Source organism: Pezoporus wallicus, unplaced genomic scaffold (assembly GCF_028554395.1).
Source record: "Pezoporus wallicus isolate ANWC-B61680 ecotype Strahan unplaced genomic scaffold, APGP_CSIRO_Pwel_v1 contig_8476, whole genome shotgun sequence".
Classification (NCBI taxonomy): domain Eukaryota; kingdom Metazoa; phylum Chordata; class Aves; order Psittaciformes; family Psittacidae; genus Pezoporus; species Pezoporus wallicus.
In genome coordinates, this window is record NW_026641139.1 from 447,134 (window position 1) to 463,084 (window position 15,951).

At 50.6% G+C, this 15,951-nt stretch overlaps 1 protein-coding gene across 1 annotated transcript; it reads left to right on the forward strand.

The window, feature by feature from the left end:
* Positions 1-643: 643 nt before the first annotated feature.
* OAZ2 (ornithine decarboxylase antizyme 2) lies at positions 644-13,963 on the forward strand. The gene is given in 6 exon segments (XM_057422110.1): positions 644-663; positions 4,137-4,212; positions 4,214-4,294; positions 9,412-9,587; positions 11,373-11,458; positions 13,593-13,963. Coding segments are annotated over 6 exon segments (573 nt in total). The 3' UTR covers positions 13,727-13,963.
* Positions 13,964-15,951: the final 1,988 nt, after the last annotated feature.

The following is a 15,951-nucleotide window of genomic DNA, read 5'->3' on the forward strand; positions in this document are numbered from 1 at the left end:
CCTGCCACGGGCAGGGACCCCTTCCACTAGAGCAGCTTGCTCCAAGCCCCTGTGTCCAACCTGGCCTTGAACACTGCCAGGGATGGGGCAGCCACAGCTTCTCTGGGCACCCTGTGCCAGCGCCTCAGCACCCTCACAGGGAAGAGCTTCTGCCTAAGAGCTCATCTCAGTCTCCCCTCGGGCAGGTTCAAGCCATTCCCCTTGGCCTGTCCCTGCTCGCGCAAGGCGCGGTGACGTCACACCGCGGAGCAGGTTTGGAGCGCACTGCGCCTGCGGGACGGGTGGGCGTGGCGCCGCGCGCGCCTTTGTTTGGGGCGGTCCCTTCCCGGCCTGCCCGGCGCGGGGGGGGGAGGGGGCGTGCCCGGGCGGAGCGCGAGGGGGGCGGGGCTGAGCGCGGGCCCGCGGGGTCAGACGGAGCGCGGCGGAGAGCGAGGGAGGCGGCGGCGGTGGCGGTGGCAGTGGCAGACCGAGCCGAGCGGGCCCGCACGCACCCGCACGCACCCGCACGCACCCGCACGCACCCGCACGCACCCGCACGCACCCGCACGCACCCGCACGCACCCGCACGCACCCGCACGCACCCGCACGCACCCGCACGCACCCGCACGCACCCAGCGACCCACGGAGCCCAGCGGAGCCGAGGATGATAAACACCCAGGACAGGTGCGGGGCGTCCCCCTCCCTGCCGCGGCCTCTGCGCCCCTCGGAGCGGGCGGGCCCGGGGCGGGCGGGCGCTGAGGCGGCGGGAGGGGAGCGGGCTCTCCGCGCCTCCCCGGGTGAGCCCTTCGCTGCTCCGGGGGGGCAGAGCCCCGCGCGGTGTTCGGGCCCCCCGGGGCTGGGTCTTGCTCGAGGGGGCCGCCCCGGCAGGGAGTCGCTGAGCTCCCTTCTGCTGATGAGCCGTTAACGCCGGGCAGGGCTCGTGCCCTCCCTCCCGCAGTCACAGCATCACAGGATAGTCCGGGTGGAAAGGACCTTAAAGCTCATCCAGCTCCAACCCCTGCCACGGGCAGGGACCCCTTCCACTAGAGCAGCTTGCTCCAAGCCCGTGTCCAGCCTGGCCTCGAGCACTGCCAGGGATGGGGCATTTCCAGGAAAAGGTGCTTCTTCCTGGCACATCGGCTATCACCGACCATGAACTCCCCATTTCTGGGTATTTCTGGTGACCAGATAGTCTTGTGTGTCTGCTCCTTGTTTAGAGTCCCAAAAGTAATTTCCTGACCCTCTGCTATAGCGTGTAGATAAGCACTTGGAGGATGTGTGTAAACAGCGTTGTTTCTTGGCTGCTGCATGTAGGGTATATACCTGAGCTGTGCTGTGTTCATCAGGCAGTTATTTGCAAGTTGCTCCTCAAATCCGGTTCCTTAATATGTGATTTGCAGTGGCTTGTAGCATAAGATATTATTGCGGGCAAAGTGCAGCAGCATCTTCAGAGCCTGTTTTGAGAAAGGGTAAAAAACCCAAGCAAAACCAGCTTTGCTTCTGTAATGTCAGGTGAGCTGTGTGGATCGTCCTGTCTGATCCAAGTGTTCGCTGCAAAGAAAACCCCCCAAACCCAGGGAAATGTTCAGGTTTTGGGCCCCATGCTGCTGGCTGTTGTGGACTGACAGCAGTGCTGGCCTGGGGCTTGGGTTGCTGAGGAGGAGCCGTGATGGGGTTCAAAAGTTGACAAGTTGTCCTTTGCGCTTCCCAGGGACAGGGCACGGGGTTGGGATTGCTGGAAGCTTAGCGAGTTAAAATTATACACACTGGCTGGAAACCTGTGTGTGCTTCCAGCTCCTGTTTCAGGCTGGACTCGGTCACTGAGAAGCTTTTGCTTGGGAGTTCCTTTGGGGAAAGGCCCTTGGGGATCCAGATGCATTTTCATAGAATCATAGAATGCTTTGGGTTGGAGAGGACCTTAAGATCATCCAGTTCAACCCCCCTGCCATGGGCAGGGACACCTCACACTAAACCATGGCACCCAAAAAACTAATTTTGATCTAAACCAAGCTGCTGGAAAGCAGCTTCTCAGAAGAAGGGCTGAAGGGGAGCACAGTGCTGATTGTTAAGTGTCACATGCCCTGGGGAGCAGAGTAGCGGTGGGCTGCGCGCGCATGGATGCATGAGGGGATTGGACTTTGCTGGATGCTTGCGTGAACTTCTTCCTAGGGTGTTTCTGGGAGAAGCAAAACCTCTCTTCATGTGTGCCACACACTCAGCCTCCAGTGTTGCCTGGTGGTGCCGTCCTGCATGTGCTGCTCTCGGGACCCTGCCTGGCTGCTGGAGCCAACTTTTGGGGCAGGACAGTGGTGGTGAGGTGAAGCCCCAGTGCTGCAGGCAGAGCTCTGTGGCTGAAGGGGTCTTGTGTTTGACTTCTGCATGTGCCAGAGGAAGCAAAAGTGGGAAGTGTCTGGGACTGCTTTGCATGGAAACTACAGCCTCTCTCTCTTTTTTTTTCTTCTTATTTTGTTTTTTTTCCCACAACTACACTTCATTATCCAGCTTCTTGATGCCTTGGCCGCAAGTCGGAGGGAGCTATCAATAGCACATTGTTGACTGGGGGGTGAGGGAGGAGGGAAGGGAATAACAAAGCTGCCAACAGCTTTCTGGGGGTGGGGAACGGCACAGCAAAGTGCTTTGTCATGCCTCTCAACATCCACTACTACTGAATACACACTGGTCCATTGATAGCCCTGGTCATGCCTGTGGAGGGACTGTATTAACACAAAATGCCACTGAGCATGTGTGCGAAGGGGTTTGCCCTGAGACATCTACACTGCAACTGCTTTGTATCTCTTCCTAGATTATTTAAACAGCCTTTTCTCCAACATGTGCCTGCTGTGGTCCATGGGCGCGCTGCTGAAGAGCCCAGTCTAGCGAACCTGGAGGAGGAGATATATGGAGGAAGAATATTTGTGTTTCCTGTAGGAAGAGTATTTTGGTGTGAGGTGGCAAGCCAAGATCTTAGCAAATGCTGCCTGTGTCGTAACTGTGTTTGTGAGTTATTTTTTGGCATTCAGAAATGCCAAGTTTCAGTAGTCTGTCTGCAGTCTGGTATGGGTTCTAGCAGCACTGTGTAGGCAGTGCAGGTTATTCTGACAGTGCAGCTTGGTGCTTGTCTTTGGATACTTAAGCCCATCTCCCTTGTGGAGAGGGATTAGAATGGAAAAACATTGCCTTGGGAACAGCTGAAATGAGAAGTTTTAGGACAGTCCTAAGTTGTCAATACATCTACGGAGCCTGCCCATCATAGCCTTGTTCCTTGCTCCCTGTGCTTATTGAAGACCCTCACGCTCCCCTTTATTTTGGCGGTGTTTATATAGCTTTGTGTTGACATATTTCATAATGGGAATGCTGGGGAACAACTGGTTTCTCTGGGTTGCTTTTGCAGGCTTTGTTAGAGGAATACCAGTGCTGTGCCTTGCCTCAGCGAAGAGCTTTTGTGGTACTGATAAAGGAAGCAATGCTCCAGAAGTAAAATAATTTGCTTTCATGAACTTCCTAAAATCTAGAGCAGATATTAAAGCCTGTGCTCAAAGTGATGCCGAAAGATCACGTTTAGGACATCCAAAGAAAGTTACAAACTGCAGGGGAAACTTGTTTTCTTGTTTGTAAAAGTAAACCTGTGGGGTGAACTCGTAATGGTTAGAGTTGTAGTGAAGGGTGCTGGTATGATATTTCATTTGCATGTGAAAATGTCAACTCGGATGTTGTAGAGCCTTCAGAAAATATCTGAAGAATCAGCCCTTTCACTGCTCCTGGTTTTGAAAATGTGAAACTTAAACCTCCGTCTGGGTCCTGTTGATCTATTTGTAGATATTTGTCTATAGAAAATGTGTGCTCATCTGGTCATGCGTTTCCAGCCATCTGCTGCTGGCAGCCTTCCAGGGGTCTCTATTAGCATGAGGTTGCTCAGCACTCTCTGGGTTCTTGGCTGCAAACCCCTCCACATCTGACAAACGGCCGCTGGTTCTGACGCGGCTGGGGCAGGGATGTTTTTAAAATGGGTGTCCGGGCACTAGAGCCACAGTAGCTGCCTCTGATGTGCTGTGGAGGGGCAGGGGTACAAGTAGGTTGGGGTAGTGAGGAGCTGTAGCGCCTGAATCGTTGTCCCTGCTAACGTAACCTGGTGTTCTCTCTCTTTTTTTTTTTTGCAGTAGTATTTTACCTTTGAGTAACTGTCCCCAGCTGCAGTGCTGCAGGCACATTGTTCCAGGGCCTCTGTGGTGCTCCTGATGCCCCTCACCCACTGTCGAAGATCCCCGGTGGGCGAGGGGGTAGCAGGGATCCTTCTCTTTCAGCTCTGATATATAAGGTGAGAAAGATCTGACATCCAAATAATGACCTGTACCAGTGTGGCAACTGTGTTTGGTTCCTCTTGCAGACTGATGGGAATAAATGCAAATAACTCCTAGGTGATAAGTGGGAGAGCAGTTCATTTTTCAGCAGCCCTGTTGGCAGATCGCTGAGCTGCATGCAGTGCTCTCCTGCTTAAATATCACCTGCCTACTAAGAAACAAGAGACCTTTTCTCAATGGCATGCAGTAAATAACTCCCTAGTCCTTTTCCCAGAGGCTTGTTTCAGCTATTCTGTGTGGAGCCACGTTAATCAAAACATCAAACAACTTCTTGAATGTCTTGCAAAAAGAGGAAGTGGGAAGCAGAAAGGTGAAATGCAGAGAGAGAATGGTTGATAAGCTCCTTCCTGTGCCCTGGTCCGGAAGGTAAAGCTGCACAGAGTAACTCCTGACTCCACAGAAGGGTGAGGCGATAGGAACGTTTCTAGAACACAGGCGCAGGACACGGTCAAAATGTGCCTAGAACACAGGCGTAGGACGAGGGAAGATTGGGAAGGCTTTGTATGTGCAGACTTCCTTAGGATCTGTGTAGCTTGGGTTTTGGCCATCTTCATGCCTCAGGACCTTTCCCTTTGGATAAGGAGACTGGGCTCTTGGTTGCTGTAGAATAATTGGCACTCGTGAAAATTTGTGTTGTGTTATGGTGGTGCACATCTGGCTGCCTTCTGGCCAGGGGCTGCTTTTCCACATGCTGGGGAGTAAAGTGCTATCAGCTGAGGTAGCCTAAACTTATGCTCAGCTTGCAAATTTAGCTGTTCAGATAGGAGTGTCATCATAGGTGTTAAGACTTGATTTTTAATTACTCTGTGGGAGGCACATAGACTTCATGTGATAAAAAGATAAAGGCCCTTTTGGGTCACAGCTACCAAAGTCTCCTCTTGAAATTCATGAGCATCACAGACCTCACATCTGCTTTCAGAGGAGTTTTATTTCATGCAGCCTTGGTGAATTTTTATCACATGCCTCACCTCTACTTGCCTTGTGAATAAATGTCAATCTCTGTGGTCTCCTAATAATATCAGCTTAACGCTATTGAGTTGAATTGTCACAGATGTTAGAGGGGTATGAAATCCAAAGAAGCAGCAGAGCACAAGGGGCTTCCTGTCAGGTAAAGATGATGCATAAATAGCTTCAAGAGGGCTCGGAACAAATGATGAATTTCCTCTGGGTGGAAGGGGACGAGAAATAGGTGACCCTGCAGCCTCAACTCTTGCAGGCCTGCTTTGCCAAGCCTGGCACACACAGCAGGCAAGGTCCAAAGGCAGAAACAGTGTGGAGGAAAGAATCACGGTTTGGAGACTTTGAAGTGTTTGATTTTAGCATGGCCTTGAATTTGCACAGAAGCTTTTGGTGCTGGCCTGTGGGCAGGATTTGCTGCCTGTGAGGATGTCATCTAGGTAGCTGCATCCCAGAAATATGGATGTCATTCTTCCTGGGTGTATTGCTGTCAAAACCTAGCAGAATCTGTCAGAAAATCATCCCCTTCTGTAGCTTTGCTCATCCCAGACCAGAGTGGGCTGTATTGCCCAATGATTTAAAGTCAGACCTCGGGGGTTATCAGGCTTCTCCCTGCTCCCCTCAGTCATCAGCTCAGTTGAGGGGTGCTGTAGTTACAGCAGGCTGAACTTTGCAGCCAGCAAGCTTCAGCATGACATAGAAAGGTACCTGGACCCAAAAAGCGTAAGTCCTTTTTCCAGTGGTATCAGCTGGTGTAGCTCAGGGAATGACCTTTCTGAACAAGCCTGCCTCCTTCAGAGCACACAGCACAGCACTCATGTACAACGGTGCTGTAAGTTCAGCAGCCAGGGCTCCCAATAGTTGTTATTTTTGTGTAAGAGACGTAACACTCAGCCCTTGGTCAGGGAAGCTTTACCTGAGCTGGGAATGCTGCACAGCCGGGACGGGCTTATGTGAAAGGACGTGCAGAGGCTTGCAGGCTTGGCAGGAGGCTGCAGGTGAAGCACATGCCAGCAGGAGGCTGCTTACGCTGGTCTTCCAGTCGCTTGGCTATGGCAGATCAATAACATCCTTTCTTCTTGCACTGCCAACACGTAGGGGCCTCCCCCCATCCCTCTTGGAGCATCTGAGGAGCGTAGCTGGGTTGGAAAATATTGTGCTCAATGAGTTGTAAGCAAGTGGAAGCTGGTCTTTGTGGCTTTACCTCACTGAGCTGGAGCTGAGGGCCAGCAGGGCGGTGGTTTAGGTGCTGGGTATAGAGGAGAGTCTGGTGGGATTTTTTTTTTGCCCGCAATAAGGTGGTGGGGGGATTTTGCAGGGGTGAACTAAAAACTGAACATTTGTTGTGTAAAACAGATTTTGCTTTGAGCAGCTTCCAAAGAATTCTGGGCTGCTGCTTCGCAGGAACAGCTTCTCTCTCCAGCATCTCTAGGCATTTCAGTGCCTAGAAATAAAATATCAGCTGCCCCAGACAGGATGTGTAAACGTAATTCCCACTGAACCAGGGGAACTGGTTCTGTTAATCTCTGTGGTTGTGCTGCCTTTTCATGGGCTGTTGCATTAGGAGGCTCTTAAGTGGAAAAACCCCTCTAGGTTTGAAGTGCAGGGCATAACTTCTGGTGACAGAAGGGCTGAGCCAGGAGGCTCGGTAAGCTTTTCCCCTCCTATTGCAGGCTGCTGCCAGTCTTTCCACACAAATGCATGCGTGTGCCTCCCCCTCCAATGTGTCAATCCCAGCCTGCTTTTCTCAACTTCCTCACCCTGTTTTTGTTTTCACGAAGTGTAAGAAAAGAAGCATCTGTGAGCTTTTCTGGAGAGAAGGATCTTTTCTGAAACAGAGACATTTTCTGCTTGGTAACAACAACTGTAAAAGGCTCCTATGAAGTCACTGCTGAAGGATGTGCGTATAATCCCCTTGTTTTGGGTTTTAAACACACGTCTGTAATGCAGAGCTCCCTCTGGGCTCAGATCTGCAGGTGCTGCTGGCTCAGCTGCAGTCTGACTTCATTTGAGAGCTGTCGGTAGGTTTCTCGGTGTGCTTGGCTTAAAACTAGTAAAACCTGGCAGTAGATGCAGCCATGAAAACTTCTTTCAAACTCGATGAATAAACTTATTTCCTACAGGATATTTATTCTGTTGAAGTGTAAACTTGTTTTTCAGCTAAGCTTTGTGGGCTTTAAACAAACGGCAGCTTCCTCTGCTCTGGTTACCGAAGCCAGGCAGTTCCTCATCTACATGCTTTTGATGGCAGCTTTAACACACTTGATGGCTTCTTCTTTGTCACAATAGTCAAGCTAAGAAGGATCTATTTTAATACACATGGTAATAGGAATTAAAGCACTGGGACATGGGCTTGAGGAGCCTGGAAAAGTTCTTGGTGGTGTTTTGCTGAACCACTTGCTGGTCTTTCAGCAATGCTCACGCTGTCAGAGATTAAAACACCCATGAGACAACATCCACTTGGAAAGTGGCGACACTGAGGAGTCCTTTCACACTCTGCCCATCTTTTAAATGCTGCTTCACTGCAGATCCAAACTGGCCTGAGGTTTCTCTGCTGTACTGACTCTGTGCGTGGTTTGGTCAGAGATGAGTGTATTAAAACTCATCTGGTGAGGTGCTGCCTCTGCAGTAGTGTCACTTGTGTCATGGTCAGTCCAGCTGGTCACCAGCAGATCAGAGCTCACAAGGAGCTGCTGAATTAATAACCCTGTTACAGTCAAATGCCTGAAGACTGGACCTAATGCCCTGATGGGCTGAACAACCTCGGTCCCACCTGTTGGTGCTGTTGAGGAGAGAGGGACATGTGGCCTTCCCAGGTACTCCTGTTACTCAGGAACGGATATCTGCTTTACTTCTGCCCTTCAAAGCTGTGCAGGTGACTTTGTAAGTGTAAGTGACTCGAGAGGCATGAGCCTGTAACCGAGCAGATGGGAAGGGTTCAGCTTTCACTGCAGTTGACAATGTTAACTCAGGAACCTAATGAATTCCTTCATCGTTTCACTTGGGCTCTTGGCAGTGAAATGTGGAAGTCGTTTACTGGGTAAGGCAACTGCCTGCAGAAATTGTCAGGAGAAGGAATGGAGTTTTAACCACAAAATTGTTTTCTAGGAACTGCTGGGCTGAATCTGAGGTGCTCTGCATGCTTGGCATGCTCCTTAGAGCAGTATTGGAGAGGGACATGTACATTTGTGGTCTCTGGAAGAGACCTTCTTACAATCTTCAAGTCTCTGTAGCTTCTCTCTGTTTTGGGATCCTCTCAGTGCTGTGTATTTTCTTCCCTTATACCAGGAGACAAACCATTTGCTATTCCAGTTGGTTGTAAAATGTGGGAAAGCAATTTGTGGTCATTCCTTAAACAAAAAGGCCATTGGGGAGATTGGGGAGACAATGAAACTGGTGAGACTGCGGCAGCAGATGCTCTTCCAGCTTGTGGTTCAAGTTGTGTTCTTTGAAGGGTAGTTCATGAACCGCCCTTCAAAGATGTGGATGCAACCTCAGTGAGGATGGACTGTCATTAGCCAGAAATCTAATGTAATGTAAATATGCAAAATTACGTTCCCTTGAACAGGAAAACACGACTAGAAAATCACACTGAGGTCTCAGTACTTACTGTGGTGAGTATCTGAGCCAGCAAAAGGGAAAGGGAAAAGTACGGTGTTCTTCTTAGTAAAGCTGTAACACCATTTATTTTGCATTTGCTCTCTCTAGTTACACTCCCCTGGCTGTTTAATATGTAGGGCTTTACTTTTTTTTTTTTTGTTCTTTATTTCTGTATTAGGTTAAAATGGAAGCAAGGTATTACAGGTTGTCCAGAGCAATACCTCTTACCCACTTAAACACTTGTTTAGAGCTCTGAGACTTGGACATAAGCTTACATCAGACTGTGCATACCCTCATGAGCTATGGTGAGTCTCACGGTATGAATTTTAGTGATAAAACTGTGGACACACACCAGTCTGTATGGGCTCGTCCCTTGTCAGGAGGGTGCTCCCATTGAGAACAGTCCCTCTGTTTGCTCTTCAAGTGTGATCACTCACATTTTTTTGTCTACAATTTCATGGATAGTTTTCTTTAACTCTAAAGCCTGTTTCATGAGCTCTCCTCCTCCCCTGCCCAGGACGAGAAGATCACTGTTAACCAAGATGTCCCAGTGCACGAAGGGAAGCCTCATATTGTCCACTTCCAGTACAAGGTCACAGAGGTGAAGACCTCCTCCTGGGACGCAGTGCTCTCTAATCAGAGCCTCTTTGTGGAAATCCCTGATGGATTATTAGCTGATGGGAGCAAAGAAGGGTAAGTTCAGGATCCCAGAGCTGCGTCTGAGGCTCCCAGGCAGCAGGACTGTGCTTACATGCATGATGCTGTGCATGCAGGGAGAATGGGCTCTATGTACAGCAGCTCTGTTCCAGGTTTGTGTATGTGTGTCCTTACTCCCTTGTCTTCAGAGAGCTGCCCTCCTGTTAGTCCTCCATACATTTGTTTTTCTCTCCAGTGATATTTCAGATGGGTTACTGGTTTTTGAGCCTCTATGCTAATGAGAAATAGTAAATGAACAGAGTGATTCTTTGCGTACTTGGGCATGGAAAATCTACAAGCTTTTTCCTGAATTTTGGGGGATTTATTTTATTTTTTTTCTGCTGGCCACTTGGAACGCTTGTTGCCAGCTTATTTTGGCAGCTATTTCCTCTCTTTCAGGGGAAAAAAAACCAAACCCAAAACTCCATTTTACTGATGCTCCCCTTCAGTAGGTGGATCTTTCCTGGAGTCCTGCCACACAGGCGCTGGGCTCTGCCAGAGCCTCTGATTTTTCTCTGTTGGCAGAACACAGCAGTGTTTTGTCCAGACAGCTCTGCTCTGGGAAGTTTGTGTAAACGCAGCTTCCAGAGCAGCTCCTTCCTGCCAAGTGCTTTGCCAGAGATCTCCACTGGCGGGAAGCGCTGTAGCGTGGATGTGGCTTTACTGGATTCCTCTGCAGAGCGCTCTGAAGTCCTCCTAAATCTCCAAATAGGCTTCAGCTGTAAATGACACAAGCTAATTAAGAAGACGCCGCTCGCTGGGCACCTTCCGCAAGTGACGGTGGTTTTGCTGTTTCACACTCGTCGCATTTTACTCAGTCTAGATAAATGTTTGTGTCATTTCTTCATCCTGTAACGCTTGGAGCTGTCCAAGGGCCCATTCTTTTGCGAGTGGGTTCTTCTGAGAGGGTATTTAGACACCTGTGTCATTACGACTTAGCGCTCAATTTTGCCAGACCATTTTTAGCTAGGTAAAACAGCCTGGCAGAGGCTGTAACAGTTCATTACCACATGAACAAACGCAAATTGAAGCTTCCTCGCTGCACCCCAGGCTTGCTGACTGCTCTTCAACTAGATGTCAACTGAAGCCCTGTTTGTCACTGCTCTAGCAGCCTGCATCCTAGCTGGTTCGAGGCCAGCAGTGACAGCGATGGTTCTGCCATGCTGATTGCTAGGGCTTGGAGAGGGGTTCGAGCAGTGTTGCTTCCATCAGGAGGTGGCAGAAGTACTTTAGCTGGAAAGAGGGAAGCGTGGATTCAGGGAAAACCAGGTGTGCCATGCAGCTGATGTGCCCAAGAGACCGCTTTGTCTGCACACGTGCTCCTTCAGTGGTGGTTTTCTTTGCTCTTCTGCCTGGCAGGAGCTCATTTTTTGATGTTTTTTTTTATCCCTTCCCATAAAGCATAAACCTCACAGACCCCCCTGTGCATGTTGCCAGCGGAGGGGCTGTAGCCTGGCTCAGATCTGCTGCGATGTTCAGCTCCCCACGTACGAAGGCTTCTGTACAAAACCACTGAGTGGTGGGGACCGGCATTTGTGCGCACTGGCGCTGGCCAAGGACAGCAGGTTGGGTGACTTGGTGTGAGGACAGCTCTGGGTTCTGCAGGGGTGGACAGCAAAGCAGGAAGCCCATTGTTTCAGCACCCATTGTTCGCTGGAAGGGGGCTGTAAACAAGTGATCTTGCTGCCTTGAAAACATCCAAACAGTTGATAATGCTCAGAGGCTTCCTCAGGACAGGACTTCCTATGGCTGATGTTCTTTTGTCTTCCTCCTCCTTGGCAGGTTATCAGCACTGTTGGAGTTTGCTGAAGAAAAAATGAAAGTGAACTATGTCTTTATTTGCTTCAGAAAAAGCAGAGAAGATAGAGGTGAGAATCCCCCCCACTGTCGGATTTGATCCCTAGATCCACTGCTGAAGCTGTGGTAATCCCAGGGCAGGGCTCTGTGGGATGCTGCCTATTGCAGGAATTGCCATATGCATAATTGTCATGGTGTTCTTACAAATCATAAATGGTTTCTTGTGGAGGAAATCAGCCCTTTCTTGAGACTGAAGGGGAGGGAGTATTTTTGGTTTCTCCAGCAGATATGCTTTGCTGTCCTGTCATTAAATTACTGCTAGTACTGTCATGCTGAAAACTGCTCCTGAATTACTTGGAGTATTTTCTTGTCCAGAAATTGGTTAATCTGTCTCCTTTGGTAAGGAGTGAGGGTCTCTTTTTGGACCAGGTTTTCGTGATTGGAAGGAGAAATGGGAGAAGTTGTTAAACGGGATAAAAAATATTTATTTCCCATAAGTGGTTTATGGAAAACATAGAATCATGGTGAGGTCCCAGGGAGGGACCTCAAGGAAGGGACCTCAAGGATCATCTGGGCCAACCTTTCTAGGCAAAGCATGACCTAGACTGGATGTCCCAGCACCCTGTCCAGCCCTGTCTTAAAAAGTGTCCAGTGCTGGAGTCACCTCTTCCTTGGGGAGTTTATTCCAACAGTTGGTTGTTCTCATTGGGAAGAATTTTCCTCTAGTGTCCAGTTGGAATCTCCCTGGGAGGAACTTGTGCCCATCACCCTTCATCTTTTCCATGGGACTCCTTGTGAAAAGGGAGTCTCCATCTTCTTCATAGCTACCCTTAAATACTGGACTGGTATTTAATGAACACTTAGAGCTTGCTGCCCTGAGGTTTATCTCCTTTTAAAAGATCTCCCAGCACTTTTTTCCCTTCCTAGATTTAAAGGTAATCCTGACCCTGGCTCTAGATGCTTATGGCTTAAGGGGGCTGCATTAGGAGCTAAAGATAGCTGTGTTGGCTGAGTGATTAGCTGAGTTGGATGAGCATGGAAGTTTGAGGGGATTTGTGGTGAGGTACCAAGCTATGGATGTGTCACTTTAAATCTTACCAGATGCAGGCTGATAACCAAGTAATTGCCATGGCAGGAGTAATTCAAACCTGCATTCTAATTTTCCTCTGCTGCTTCACAAGCTGCACTGTCTTCTGAAGCCTGTTCGTGGAGCTGAGCTGAGCTGTGCTGAGCCCAGGAACACATCAGGCCATGTTGTGATGCCAAGACTGATTTTCAGATTAATCTCCTGCTGTAATGTCACAGTGTCATGGGTGGCATTGGTGACCTCCACGGTGCCTGCTCACAGGAGCTGTCTGATAATGGGGTTTGGTTTTAAAAACAGGCTCTGTGTTGCTCTTGGACCTGGCCTGTTAGACTGGCATGCTCCAGATCCTGGGCCCTCATCTGTGCAGTTGAAATGAGGTGCTCTCTTGAAAGCAGGTATCTGGGAGCTCCCCTGGAGTTCAGTGTCTCGGAGCTGACCATCAGAGGGTGCCGCAGAGATTCAGTGCTGCACCGGGGTAACTTCCACGGGTCACAGGGAAGTGATGCTTTAGCACACGTGAGGACGCATCCCGTCATTGTGTAACTGCGACCAGGGGTGTGGGGTCTTCTGGACTGACCCTGCGCTCGGTTTCTGTGCATAACCCATGGTGGCTTTCCTGGGGGACCGCACCGAGCTGGGCTGGGCTGTCCGGAGTTCTACTGAGCTCTGGGTCCTCACAGAGCAAATGTCTACCGAGACCCCGAGTTTGCTGCTGTCTGACCCACTTTTAGGGCTCAAGGGGTGCAGGACCCACCTAAGTATAGAGTAAGGGCTGTGACATGCTGCAACCACCATGTGCAAGAAAGTGGGTCTGTGGCTGCTGCAGGTAGATAACTAAACCATTGCTGTTCTCAGAGGGGATGGAGGAGCCATTGCAGGGTAAACATGGACAAACCTGCTCTGCTGCATAATTAAAATCCCCTTTCCGCTTAGGAACAGGTGTGATGAATGCAGGAGGAGACCCAGCCTCCTATTCGAGGGGCTGTCACGTTAAAATAGCTTCTTTCTTTGCAGGAAGCTCTGGATGCCCTTTCAGAAGGTGCTGACATTTGTGGCTTTTAGGGTGACAGGTAAAGAGGATTATTCCTGGTAGTAACAGATTTCCTTCTCTTTGGTAGCTCCTCTCCTGAAAACATTCAGCTTCTTGGGCTTTGAAATCGTGAGGCCTGGTCACCCTTCTGTCCCGTCGCGGCCAGACGTGATGTTCATGGTGTACCCCCTGGATCAGAACTCTTCCTCTGATGAAGAATAGCTGCAGCGGGGAACTCCAGTGTGACCTGGAAGTGCTGTTGAGGGGAGAGAGGGTTCAATCTCCTTTCTTGATGAAAGGGAAAAAAAGCTTCTGTTGGACTGAAACTGCATTTTTCATTGTTAGATTGGCCTGTGTATCCTCAGAGTTGACTATCTCATTGAAATGTGTTGCCTAGAGAACTATATATACACACATGTAATCACCAAATAGTAAATGGAAGATGTTTATGAACTGGCATAGGAACTCCTTACGTGCAGCTGTGTGGTGTGTTAGCCCTGCGGCGCCTGGTTCCCCGGGCCGGGTGTGGGGAGCACAGCGGTAGGTGCAGCACCGACTCCTTGACTTCTCTAATCTGTGTTGGTCCTTCCCCGGTCACCCGATGTGTGCTCATCTGACACACCACATTGTGACTTTTCACTCCAGACTCTTAAGCAGGAGGCATGTTCTGGGTGTCAGGCAGGTGGAGGAGACGTGCTCATGCCTACCCTTTAACACTACATTAAACCCCCCGTGGGTCTCCGCTTTGGGGCGACCAATGCTGTTTTAACTGGTCTAACCTTTTCTTTCTCCCCAGCCTCCCCCCCCGCCCCCTCCATCCCTTTTAAACTTCTTGCTCTTCCAGCTTTTGTTTTAAGCAGTCTTAGCTCTGTTCAATGTTACCACTGCACTATCACAGTGTTCAATAAAGGGGCATTCCGATGAACTTCACACAGCTGGGGCTGCTTATTTGAAAGGAACAGAACTGCTGGTGGGCCCACAGCGCTGCGGTGGCCTCGCAGGGTCAGGCGAGGGTTTGGAGCAACACCTCTGCTCAGGGGCAACATTTCTTCCCTGCCTGCAGTGTGATGGGCCAAAGAGCTCAAGCCTTTACCCTCTGCCCAGGGCCGGGTGTGGACCAGGCCCGTTGCCATCACCTCTATTTTCCCTCCTCACCTTTCCAAAGAGATGGTCTCAAGACTTGAGATGGAGCTGGCGGCTGAACCCAAACCAAAGGGTGTTGTGCTTGGGGACTGGTGTGAACAGCAGCTCTGCTGGCTGCAGTGGGATGTGCTCCCTGTCCAGGGCCTCTCCAGGGATGGAGAGATGGGGTCTGGTGCCGGCATGTGCTTGTGTTTCAACCTTGCCCCTTAGCTGGAGAGTGAGGTTGTGCTCTTGTGCCACAGGTGGGATGGGGGTGGCTTTCTTGGGCAGGCCATGCAGGAAGGGTGTGCTTCTGCACTGTGCCCCGTGGTGAGCTCTGCCTGGCCTGGCTGCTTGTGTGTGTGTGAAACTGTCCCGTGTGCTGTGTTGTGCTCTTGCCCTTGTGGGGGGGGGGGGTGTCAAAAGCTGAAGCCGAGCCATTCCATAAAGGCCATGGTCAGTGCGTTCTGTCTGGGGGAGAGAGGTGGGGCTGGGATGTGAGTTTGTGTGAATAAATCATCTTAAAGTCTATGTCTCTCTTCCCCTCCTTCCATTCCAAAGAAAGCAAAGGGCTTGTGGCTCTAATCCCTCCTCAGTGGGGCATTAAATCCTAAATCTGGTGTAAAATGAGAGGCTGTACTGCTGAGAACACCTCAGCCCCAGCTGTCCTTGCTGCAGGGACTGTATGGGGACAAATGAGACCATGCCCCTGTTCCCCACCTGAAACAGTGGTGCCTGGTTCTGGCTTTTGAAGGGCCAAGTCTCATCCCTTCCCTTTCCCTGGGCCTCCCTGGGTGTTCCTGTGAGCTCCAGGGTCCGGGTCCTGCTCCTGCCCTCTGCTGCTCTGGTACAATGTACTGGTCAAGTGCAATGTGCTCATCATGGCAGCTTGGAGTGAGGAGGAGCTCCTGCACTCACTGATACCGTGCAGGTATGGAGCCACGTGCCAGTCATTGTCCTGGCCTGGCTCACGCACGTGTGGGCAGATGAAGAGGTCTCCCATCAGCATCTTCAGCAGCTCCCTGCTGAGGCTCCAAAAGGCACTTCTGGTTTCTCTGCGTGCTGGCTCTTGCCTCGAGGTTGGGGGAGCCAAGCCAAGAAGGAGCTCTGTGGGGAGGCCGGGGGTGGCTGTCCCTTGCTGGTGCCCAGAGCTTCAAGCTTGGGGCAGTTCTGACCCAAACTGTCACACAGAGCTCGGTTGCAGTTTCCCTGTGTGAGACCATGGATGCTGGTGGCACAGCACTGGGTACAAGGAAGAGGCTGGGTGCTGGGGGGCAGAACCTGCTGCCCCACTCGGCCATGGTGGCTGCAGACCCATGAGTTCA